Genomic DNA, 12764 nt, shown 5'->3' with positions numbered 1-12764 from the left:
AAAATACAGTCAACTCTCAATTAGCCTTGAGCAGGGCACACTATAACATGGAAAACACTAAATTCTTTACTTGGAATTTTTCTAGAATAGGTTCTGCAGTTATAATCATTGCAAATTTCCTTTACTGCTTCTCATAAGCATTATTAGAATCTGCTTGCTGTCTTGAGTACAAGTTTCCATGTTAAGCACAGGAATTGGGTGCTGGATGTGGGGCAGGTGCAACTGAAAACCTTCTGGGGACGGACAAATAAGTCATGAGCCATGAGCCACTACCATAAGTATCAGAGTCTGAAGAAACCAGGATGCAGTTAAAATGTTTGTTATACTACAATATAGTCGCCTTGGGGCATTGTATCCCACTGGAAATCTCTGCGTGAGACAAGCTGCACCCTCCCCGCCCCACTACCCCCTAGAAAGGGTTGAGGATTAGGGCCCTGTGTTACCACCTGTACATCCCCACACACCAGCACGATTTATGTCTGCTCACATGAATACAAGGAAGGCCCAATCTCAGGGCCTCTGCTGAACTTTTTGCACGGAAGTTTCCAGGTGCTCTTGGATGTGGTATTTGTTTGTTGGATCTCCTCAAGGCCTGGCTCATATTTTCTTGTGCTCAGAGCATACAAACAGTTACTATACAGGATGAGGATTCAAAAGTAAATTAGTTAAAAAATGTACAAAATAATTGTGCCTAAGTTTCTCCTCCTGAATGCCTCTTTGTTGCTCAGATGTGGCTCTCTCTATCTAAGCCAACTTGGCATATGAAATCACTGCCCTCCCCCATAACGTGGGATCTGTCACCCAGGGGTGTAAATCCCCCTGGCAATGTGTAATATGACTCCCGGGGAGGAATCTGGACCTGGCATCATGGGATGGAGAACATCTTCTTGACCAAAAGGGGGATGTGAAAGGAAATGAAGTAAGTTTCAGTGGTTGAGAGATTTCAAAAGGAGCTGAGAGGTCACTCTAGTGGGCACTCTTACACACAATATAGACAACCCTTTTTAGGTTCTAAAGAATTGGAATACCTAGCAGTAAATACCTGAAACTATCAAACTACAATCCAGAACCCCTGAATCTTGAAGATAATTGTATAAAAATGTAGCTTATGAGGGGTGACAATGTGATTGGGAAAGCCATGTGGCTCACACTCCCCTTTGTCCAGTGTATGGATGGATGGGTAGAAAAACGGGCAAAAACGAAACAAAACAAAAACACCCAGTGTTCTTTTTAACTTTAATTGTTCTTTTTTCACTTTAATTTTTATTCTTAATATTTTGTGTGTGTGGTAATGAAAATGTTCAAAAATTAATTTTGGTAATGGATGCACAACTATATGGTGGTACTCTGAACAAATGATTATATGCTTTGTATGACTGCATGGTATGTGAATATGTCTCAATAAAATTGAATTATTAAAAAAAAACACTCTGAAATCTACAAAATACTGTTGAATGAAATTAGAGCTTTAAATAACAGGAAAAATATTCCACGCTCATGGATGGGAAGAATTAATATTGTTCAGATGGCAATACACTCAGATTGATCTACAGATTCAATGCAATCCCTATCAGAATCTCAGCTGACTTCTCTGAAGAAACTGACAAGCTAATTCTAAAATTTATATGGAACTGCTGGAGACCCAGAACAGCCAAAACAATCTTGAAAAAAAGAACAACAAAGCAAGAGGGCTCATGTTTCCTGATTTTGAAACTTGCTATAAAGCAGTGTGGTCCTGGCACAAGGAAAGACATACAGGCCAATGGAATGTGTGTCCACGGGTCAACTGATTTCAACAAGGGTGCCAAGGACATTCAATGGGAGAATGAATCACCTTTTCCACAAATGGCTCTGGAAACTGGACAGCCACAGGAAAAAGAAAGAAGTTGGACTTCTACTTCACACCTATATAGAAACTAACTTAAAATGGATCAAAGACTTAAATGTAAGAGCTAAAAGAAAACACAGAGGTAAAGCTTCATGACCTTGTATTGGGCAAATGAATTGTAGATATGACACCAAATGCACAAGCAACAAAAGAAAAAGTTAGATACATAGGACTTCATGAAAATTAAAAAACTTTTCAAAGACTATTAACAAAGTGAGAGAAAATGTTTGCAAGTCATACATTTGATAAGGGACTTCTATCTAGAACATACAAAGAACTCACAGAAGTCAATAATAAAAAGACCACCCAATTTAAAAATAGCCAAAGGATCTGATCATGCATCCCTCCAAAGAAGAAATGCAAGTGAACGTGAATTACTCTAAGAGATCAGCAGTAAAACGCCGGAGGGTGTGACATCATGGAGACCTGGAGGGCTGGAGAGCAATGACGAGCATCCACTGAGGAAGGCCCTTGAGAACCCACCCGATCCCAACATTACACCATCTCAGAATCCTCCAATGCTACAGCGTGGAAGAGATGCTGACCTTGACATCTATCCCTTCTCTCCCTCCCCTTCATCTCAAATGTGCCACCCTAAAGACATCATCAAGGAACCCAGGTCTCCAAAAATACAGCTTAAAACCACTAACATGGGCTGCTTTGTTTATCTCATAGATAAAGAAATGGGGTCCTATGAAGTAAAGTAATTAGCTCTAGTAAACACAGCAATGATGGAATAGAAAGCAGAATGTGCTCCCCGGCTTTTTCTGCTCTATCATATTATCTCCCATCCCACCCTACAGCCTCCCCACCCACACCACAGCACCCACATTCCTGGCTGCCTCAAGTCTGCATGAGCAGCAATGTAAATGTGACCTGTCCAACAATTATCATTTACTGAATTCATTGTTCACCACCTTGTGGTGTTTGTGACGAAGAGGGACAAGGCAAGGACTCTGCCCTCAATATCTTAAACAGGACGGAAACACGCTCAGAGCAGCACAGAGAGTACAAAGTTGGCATTAGACACAGAGCTCTCACATGGCCATGTTCCTAAGGACAAGTGAGACCTGGAAGCCAGCTCTCAGCAGAGGGAAAACCATGTCAACAATGAAAAGGAGGAGTGTTACAGAGCGCTATCATCTTCAGGTATCAATCTAAGTGCTTTACATGCATTTGTAATTTGATCTTCATAATCGCTCCAAGACTGAGATATTATGCCTCATTTTGCTGATGAAGAAACTGAGTCTAAACCTGCCCAAGGTCATACTGCTGGGAGAGAAACAGAATCTGTAGCCAGCTGCTTTGATTCCAGATGTGGGCTCTAAACTAATAGGCAAATAGCCTTCCAGATCATCTTTTAATAGTTTTTATATACTAAATGCATAAAAGATACAATGTTTACAGTGGTCTTATTTTTTAATTCATCAAATATCTTAGAGATTTTTTTAAAATGATGAGTGCAGAATCCTTATAAATATTTATATTGCTTCTGTCTTCAAGAAGTAGAGTCTAAGAGAGAAAATAACCATGCTCTACATTCTAGCTTCTTCTCCTTAGTTTAGTAGTAAATACAAGAAAACATATCTCCATTACTTTATATATACATATATATATTTGTTTGGCTGACGGTTCTCCCAGTATGGTGCTCCCTCTAGCATTTGTGACAAATTGAGTCATACCATCCTAAAATATTAAGAACAGCCTATTAGATAGAAGAAAAAGCTTTCTGGTAAGCAAGGGAGAGCAAGAAGATCCAAGGGTACGAGTAGGTAGAACGAACATGCTAAGGTGGAGGTGAAGTGCCTAAGGAGAGATTAACCAGCCAACCCATTCCCAACGCACTGAACCAAAGCAACAAGAAAAGGCTGCAACCAGGAAACACTGAATGTGCTCTAACATATTCAAATACTGCCCAAGGAAACTTACCATCTGGAAAGCAAATGTTAAGAGGCAGAGATGACCTCATCCATGGTTTTCAAACTTGTTTGACCACGACTACAGTAAAAAAGACATTTTACTTTATGACCCAGGACATAAGTAACACAAATGAAAGTTTCACAAAATACTTACTTTTACCAACTGAGATATATTCTGATAGTTTACTAGTTTAGAATGTCCACTCCTTTTTAAACGACGGTCCTGATTCACAAAATTGACTTCATAACTTATTAATGGGTTATACTTGGCAGTTTGGGAAAAAAATGACCTGAGAAATTCAAGCTAAAAAGCGAACAGGATGAACAGGGGTGAGTACAAAAATGTGAAAAATTTATAAATTTAAAAGGCTCAACAACTCCAAACAGGAAAATACAAAGAAAAGCAAATCCTAAAGGTAGCCAGAGAAAAATGACATACTATATAAAGGGAAATAAAGATACAAATTATGCTGACTTTTTAATGAGGAAAAAACAGAGGCCAGAAGAATACAAAGTGACAACTTTAAAGCACAAAAGGAAAATCTCAACCCAGGATGCCTTATGCAGCAAATATGCCTCAAGAAGGCAAAATAAAGATATTTTAGATAAAAGAACAATAAATTCATCACCAGCAGATCTATACTATAAAAACACTACAGGTACCCTCAGTTGGAGGGAAATGATACTAGATGGAAACTCAGAACATCAAAAATGGTAAATATGTGGGTAAATACGGGAAGAACTTTCTCCCCTCTCTTCAACTTTTACAGGACCTATGACTGTTGACAGCAAAAATGTCAACAGCATACTGTGGGGTTTACAAGACGTACAGATAAAACATGTAAGACAACAAAGCAAGAAGAGCTGCAGGAGGGGAGAGTGGGATTTTTTTTTCATTTTACAAGGAGAGCTACCATGGTGACTCTAACTGGAACTTATAAAGGAAAGGAGGTATCTTGTAATCCCTAGAGGCACCAGACAAATAATGCAAAAAAGAATACTAAGTTAAAAAGAAATTCTAAAAAACACACACACAAAAAACAAAAAACACAAAAAACTCCACTTACCCAAAAGCGGAATAGAGGAACAGAAAACAAAAACAAAGCAAAACACTACACACAGGAGGGACAAAGAAAATACTAAAATAGAAGACCTCAGTGTCCAATCAGGCCATAAATCCAACCGAATCAATAAACTGGACTAAAATTCCAATTAAAGTTGGATTAAGCATTCCGATTAAAAGGCAAAGAATGTCACCCTGGATATGAAGCACAAGATACCCACATGAAGACAGAAGATCCCACCCCACGGGCAGCCCCTTTGACTCAAGGAACACTGACGTCCAGAACACACCCAGCTGCAGGACCACATATTTTCAACTGCAGAGGGTGTGCACACCAACCAGACCACAGGATGCACCATATAAAAAGCCTTCAGTTTTGGACTCAAAACACAGGAATAAAATCCCAAAGTTTCTGAAAAGTTAAAAAAGAAAAGGACTGATCAACTTTTCTCTTTTGAAAAAAATTGTTAATTTATTACTGTATTTCTTACACTGAGCACTGGTGAAGTTGAACATGCATTTAATTAGTTTTATTATGAAATACATTATAAATACGGTAATACATTACTATATAAATAATACTGTAATTATTGCCCATGTACTGAACAGCTAACCTAAGAAGAAAATAAAGATACATTTGTGACACCCAATGTATTCCTCCTGGATCCATTTCTATTTTCGTCTCCCCAGTGGTAACTACTGGCCAGAATTTGGGAGATATTACTCTCATGCATACTTTTACAAACTTTACTACGTATGTGTATATACATAAAGACTATGCAGCTTGGCATGTTTTTTAGCACTGGAGTATGCTATCATGGTATATGTACCCTATTACACATCCTATTGCAATTTTTTTAAAGCCCAATATTATATTTTTGTTATCTGGCTGTGCTGACACATGGAGCACTCATTCAACAATTTTCATTGATTTATGCAAGTCCACTGTATAAATATAGGTAATAAGTGTCATCGGATACTTGAGTAGTTCATTTTCATTAAAAGCAAAAAGGCTGAACAGAACATTTTATATACATCTCCTTATTGCATGAGTGAGTTTCTTCAGGGAATACCCTTGGAGACCCAGCATCTGCACATCTTCACGCAATATTGTTCCCCAATGGGAGTGTTCCAATTTACACTTCTACCAGTACTGGATAAGTGTTCCGTTGCTCCACATCACATGCGGCATCATCAAATTTTAAAATTTTGGTTAAACTGAGAGGTGTGACATGGCATCTCATTGTGGTTTTACCAGCATTTCCTTGATGACTTGTAGGGATGAGTATCTTTTGATAGGTTAATTGGCCATTTCCTCTTCCGTATATTGCCTTTTATATCCTTTGCTCATTTAAAAACTAGGCTATTTCTCTTTTCCTTTACTTGTGTAGTTCTTTTTTTTTTTTTTAATTAAATTCAGTTTTATTGAAATACATTCACACACCATACAATCATCCATGATATACAATCCACTGTCCATAGTATGATAACATAGTTATGCGTTCATCACCACAATCTATCTCTGAACATTTTCCTTACATCAGAAAGAACCAGAAGAATAAAAAATAAAAGTGAAAAAAGAACACCCAAATCATCCCCCCATCCCACCCCATTTGTCCTTTAGTTTTTATCCCTATTCCTCCACTCATCCATACACTAGATAAAGGGGGTGTGATCCACAAGGGCTTCACAATCACACTGTCAACCCTTGTAATCTACATTATTATATAATTGTCTTCAGGAGTCCAGACTGCTGGGTTGGAGTTTGGTAGTTTCAGGTATTTACTTCTAGCTATTCCAATACATTAAAGCCTAAGGGGTGTTATCTATATAGTGCATAAGAATGTCCACCAGAGTGACCTCTCGACTCCGTTTGGAATCTCTCAGCCACTGAAACCATTTCGTCTCATTTTGCATCCCCCTTTTGGTCAAGAAGATACTCTCAGTCCCATGATGCCGGGTCCACATTCATCCCCGGGAGTCATACTCTGCGTTGCCAGGGAGATTTACACCCCTGGGAGTCGGGTCCCACGTAGGGGGGAGGGCAGCGAGTTCACCTGTCAAGATGGCTCAGTTAGAGAGAGAGAGGGCCACATCTGAGCAACAAAGAGGTACTCAGAGGGAGACTCTTAGGCACCATTACATACAAGTTTAGACTCTCCTTTGTGGTAATGAGCTTCATAAGGGCAAGTCCCATGCTCGAGGGCTCAGCACATCAAACCACCAGTCCCAGTGTTTGTGACAACATCAACACCAGTCCAGGTGAGGATGTCCAACACATCCGCCGCACCTTCCCCCAGATCCTCGAGGCTGGGGAGGGGGAGGCTGTAAATATATTTTTTATTATCTGCCCAAATTACTCTAGGATGTGTCACTATTTCACTCCAGCCTATACTAACCTACTGTATCTCTTGTGTAGTTCTTTTCATATATATTCTTATTATCAATCTTTTGATGGTTACATGAATTGCAAAAATCTTTTTTTTGGCCTATGGTTATTGTTCCTTTTTTTAATGTAAATTTTCTTTTACAGAGAGTTCCCATATGCCCCTCCATTACTAACACCTTGCATTTGTGTGGTCCCTTTGTTACAACTGATGAAAGAATATTATTATAATTGCACTATTACATTAGGGTTCAATGGTTGTTGGTCAGTCCTATGGCTTTTTTTTTTTAAGTTTTATTCTAGTAACATATATACAATCTAAAATTTCCCCTTTTAACCACATTCAGATACATAATTCACTGCTGTTAATTACAATCACAATATTGTGCTACCATCACTTTAGAGGCGATCTATGGGTACAAAAGTTCAGTCAGCAACTGCAGAGAAGGCAGTGTGACTCGATGTAATTCTGACCTGAGGCACTCAGGTGATCCTCTAGAGACTGCTCTTCAGGCTCAGGCCACAGGCTCTGGGACCCAGGCCACATGCACCTCAGACCAACAGGCTACAACACAAATTCAGGGGCTCCCACCACCCACACCCTCGGGTCCCATTACTCACTGGACTCACCGGACGAATTCCTAGGCACAGGTTGGTCTTTCTGGTGTGCCTCCACCCCACTACCTTTTAGGCTGACCCCACCCTGTCATCTCATTAGCAAACGAACTCTCTATCAAGTTTGGTCCTGGGGCCACCATGAAGAAACAAAGACACTTCTCTTGTGGGAAATCCCAAAGCCTTAGGGGTCACCTCCCAGGAACTGGGACAAGGACCAGCCAAGTTCTTCATGTTACAGGTGAGTTTAAAAGAGATCATATATATATACCCGTACACAAGCATTTGAGCACAAACACGTACATGAACCATTTGCAAAGGTAACAGATTTTAAAGTTATTTTCTTCAAGAGTAAGTACAAAGTAATCTTCTATCTTACAATTAAACAACACAAAACCCCAGGGATTAACTGTGTATCTTTAAATTGAGATACTTTGGGAAATTTAGTAAACTTATTCCTAGAAAGGGTCCAATTTAGTTTTGAAAAGCATATGGGTGTGGCTGGAGGATGAGGAAAGTTGCGTTCATACCACCAGCCCTCAGTTGGAGAAGTTCTGCACACTATTCTCACCAGACTGCCCCATTCTGATTTAACTGGTCTAAAACTTAGACTAATATGCAAGCAGGATTAAGTCAGGAGTGCCTAAGGATTAGACACACAGAGTGCTGAAAAAGGAAAATGCTGAAACTGGCATTTTGTTGATATAGAGAAAGCAAAACTATAGAAGCAGGATGTGAATCTGATCACATTATTTCCTCACTTTTAAAAGCATACGAAGCAATGACCAAGCTCCTGGACAGCTCCCGCTGCTCATTCTACCTCGTGTAAACATCTCAGTGGACATACAAGACTCTGAAACCTGGTTGCCATGGTAGCCCCAAGCTCATCTCTCCTAATTCCCCCCAGCAAATGAAGATACAGCCAAACTAAACTATTTTCAGTTTCCTTAAAAGTGCCAAGCCATTTCATTCCTCTCTCCTCTGCATATTATTACTCCTTCTGTCTAGCAAACCCCTACTAAGCATTCAAGCCCAAGTGTTTGTTCCTTTTTCTGTGAGGTCTTCAAGGAACCACCTGAGAAAAACTAATCACTCACCTCTTGATGCCATCCTAATATATATATATCTTTAAAACTATCTACCACATAGAAATATCTTTGATTTTTATGTCTGTGTCATTTACTAATTTTTTTTTTAATATTCTGAGAACAAGATACGTATCTTTTTATTTTTCACCTTTGTATCCATTATGCCTAATCCTGAAAAATGGCTTATGATGGATGAGTAAATGTTAGTTGCATAAACAAGTGAGAATAAAATGACAGAATGGACACTAGTTCTAAATTTTCAATAGGACACTTGTCTGATGACGAAAACATAATAATGCCCTGGATACCAATCAGTGTAAGGGTTCTCTCCCCCATCACCTCGATGACCTATTCACCCAGTCAGATGTCCAGACCTGGAACTGTTTCTCCCTTTGAAATGTTCTCTTCAAAGAGAGAAAAAGTTTATCGCCAAGCACAAGGCAAGAACAGATGGCCTATGGGCCTCAAATCTGTCTCCCTGAACTGAAGAAACTTGCAGTGTTTACAGTATTCAAACCAAGGTAGGCAGGCTTAGGATAACGAGCAAGCTGGTCAGTTCTGGGCTGCCTCAGGTTCCTTCCTTAACAATCAACAAGGGGGCTACGAGTGCCGGACTTCAGAGGGCTATGCGCAAGGGCACCCAACCTCAAGGTTGCAAAACAAGATAAGGGGATGCAAATAGGACCAGCTCTGAGTTGTCTCGTCACTGTCTAGTTACAGGGTAAAGACTATGCAGTTTCAAACATAGCCCTGGCATTAAACAAACAAGGCACCTGGGTTTCAGTTCAGTGAGTTACAACAGTTACAGATATTTGCTTCTGGCTAGGTTAAAATATATCAGATAGAAAGCATTTAGATAACAATTCAGCAGCTATAATCATATTTGTTAGCACTCTATAACATTCCCTTCCAGGAAGCCTCAAAAGAATGATAAACAGCAGGGAGGAGAGAACTTGGGATGGGATGGAGTACACAAGGAGAACCAACTACTTCGGCAATGTTTTATTTCTTAAGCTGAGGAAAGGTAAACAGGTGATCTTTGTATCAGTCTTTACACTTTATAGCATGTCTTAAAATACTGCTTTATGCAGTAGTTTATATAACAAAGATTAGAAAATATAAACAGCTGAATTAAAATAATGTATTAAATTTATGGTAAATATCCAGAAGGGGTTTCAGTCTGTGTCCCTGCCACTCTTTGAAATCATTTGAAAAGTGGTATTTGTCTGGATATTTGCACATACACACATGTACCAATATGCACGTGCATAGATTTATATTGTTTATCTACAACCTTGATATATTTATATTGTTTATCTACAAGCTTTCTTACCAATTTACAGAACAAATGAACTATAGCCATTCCATCCTTTTCACAACTTTTTAAATCCAGGAAAATAACCATATCAGCAATAACAAATTTATATTGTCATAAACCATTTGTTTATAAGTTAAGTCCGGGCCTTAAATACAAAATGTAACTCGCTGAGTTTAAAATCTGGCTTCAGTTATTAAGAAAACATTCTGTTGAAAGGTAGCCTCAAACTCTACCTATTATCTGCTCTGGTTTAGTTTGGGTATTTTCTCTCCTCTGAGGACATGATATCTCATTCTCTGACTCAGAACAGGTTTTACAACTTCTTGTCCCTTTGGACTTGCTGCTTCCAAATGTCTCAGTAACCTATTGGTGACTAATTTCGGAAACGTAATATCCACAAGGAAACGAAACCCCTTGGCTTTCTAACATCCAAGAAGGGAATGCAGGGTTTAGGATGAAGAGGTCTGGATACCTGTGTATGTGAGCAGGAAGGCGCATTCCCAAGTCCTAGAGAAAGAGGCGGCGCGCTGCACTGGCTTAGAGGGAAGCAGAACAAAGTAACACAAGTAAAAAAAAAAAGTTGCTGGGCTCCGGGGCTGACGCTTATGCTGGGGCAAGCCACCGACAAAAGCTGCTCAGCCACAGACGGAAAAGGCCACCGAGAGCTTCCAGGCATCATTGGGGTTTTCCGCTTTGCTTCCCCGAGATCCAAAATGTCCTAGTTCATGCTCCGAGACGCCAAACGCCCCCTGTCCGACCCCTGCCTGTCCCGCACCTCTGTCCCGCACACCCCTAGCCTAAACCACGGCGCTTCCGCCCGCCCCAACCGAGTCGCCCCCTGCGGCTCGGGACGCCCTGGCCTCGAGAACCCGCCGTCCGCGGCCCCGAGCCCCTCACCTTGGTTACAGAAGAGGCTCCACAGCTTCGCGAAGAGGAGCCCCATCACGAGCCCGCGCTGGCCGCGGGCCTCTGGCAGCAGGTGCCGCGGGGACCGAGGCGCGGCTTAGAGCCCGACGGGCCGGCAGCCCGTCCCAAGCTGCGGCGCCGGCCCGGAGAGCCCTTTGTTCGAGCGCGTTGAGCCCAACGCCGACCCGTAGCCGCCGCTCGGATCTCCTACCCTCGGGTCCCCCGCCCCGCCCCCGGCCCCGTGCCCGCCCCCGCGCCCACCCTCGCGTCCCCGCCCCGCCCGCTCCCAGGACCCGCCATCGCCGGAAGGACGGCGCCGCGAGTCGGCTCGCCTACGTAACCGCGCCCTCGACGCGGCTCGACCTCTGCGTCACTTCCGGCGCGCGAGCAAGCGGGCCCATGTGGGCGGAAGTCTGGCGGCTCCCAGCTTAACCCTCCCGGTATTCTTCCTTGTCGGGCGCCTTTCCTGGAGTCCAGCTGCTGTCGTCCAAGGTCCGGGAAAGAGCGCGGATTGTAACTGGCAGCCACTGGGCGCTGCCTTGTCCTTGCGGGATAGTGAGCAATGTTTTTGTCACAGTGGGCAGGCCGGCGGGTGCGCCGGGTGCTGCCGTGTTTCCTAACTGGATATACAGGCCTACCTCGTTTTATTGGGATTCGCAAATATTGCCTCTTACTCAAATTGAAGGTTTGGGTTTGTGGCAACTCTGCGTCGAGCAAGTCTGTAGGCACCGTTTTTTCTACAGCATGTGCCCCCTGCGTGTTTCTGTAACATTTTGGTAATTCTTGTAATAGTTCACAACTTTTCATCATCCCTTGTGGGGATCTGTGATCTTCAGTGTTACTGTTGTTTGGGGGCACGGTGAACCGTGCCTATATACGAAAGTGAACTTAATTGATAGAAGTTTATGTTCAGACTGCTCCTTTCTCTCTTCTTCTCCTTGGGCCTCCCTATTCCCTGGGAGACAACAATACTGAAATTAGGCCAATCCATAACCCTAAATGGCCTTGAAGTGTTTCAAGTAAAAGGGAGAGTTGCATGTCTCTGACTTTAATCAAAAGCTGGAAATGATTAAGCTTTAGATTAAGATTATTGAGGAAGTCATACTAGGCCTGCTGAGCCAGTTAGCCAAGATGTAAATGCAAAGGAAAAGTCCTTAAAGGAAATTAAAGTGCTCCTCCAGTGAACACATGAATGGTAAGAAAGTGGAACAGCCTTATTGCTCATATGGAGAAAGTTTGAGTGGTCTGAATATAACATTCCAATAAACCAAAGCCAAATTCAGAGCAAGGCCCTTACTCAACTTCAATTCTATGAAGGATGACAGAGGTGAGGAAATTGCAGAAGAAAAGTTTGAAGCTGGTAGAGGTTGATTCATGAGGTTTAAGAAAAGATGCCATCTTCATAGCATGAAAGTGCAAGGTGAAGCAGCAAGTTATCCAGATCTAACTAAGGTAATTGATGTAGGTAGCTACACTCAACAACAGATTTTCAATGTATGAAACAGTCTTCTGTTGGAAGAAGATGCCACCTAGAGCTTTCATAGCACAAGAGGAGAAGTCAGTGTCTGGCCTCAAAGCTCC

At 41.6% G+C, this 12764-nt stretch overlaps 1 protein-coding gene across 3 annotated transcripts in view; it reads right to left on the bottom strand.

The window, feature by feature from the left end:
- The window catches only part of ARL5B (ADP ribosylation factor like GTPase 5B), a 53037-nt gene extending 41637 nt beyond the window's left edge, over positions 1–11400 (bottom strand). For all 3 annotated transcript variants that reach the window (XR_005217182.1, XM_037837676.1, XM_037837675.1), the window contains exon 1: positions 11175–11400. Coding sequence is in view for 2 of the 3 variants with exons in the window: in XM_037837676.1 (XP_037693604.1) it covers positions 11175–11220 (46 nt within the window). In the remaining variant the exon portion in view is untranslated. The remainder of the gene's footprint in view (positions 1–11174) is intronic.
- Between the last annotated feature and the right edge of the window lie 1364 nt (positions 11401–12764).

Source organism: Choloepus didactylus, chromosome 5 (assembly GCF_015220235.1).
Source record: "Choloepus didactylus isolate mChoDid1 chromosome 5, mChoDid1.pri, whole genome shotgun sequence".
Classification (NCBI taxonomy): domain Eukaryota; kingdom Metazoa; phylum Chordata; class Mammalia; order Pilosa; family Megalonychidae; genus Choloepus; species Choloepus didactylus.
Note: the sequence above shows the minus strand (reverse complement) of the source record. Positions and strands in the feature narration are given on the sequence as shown.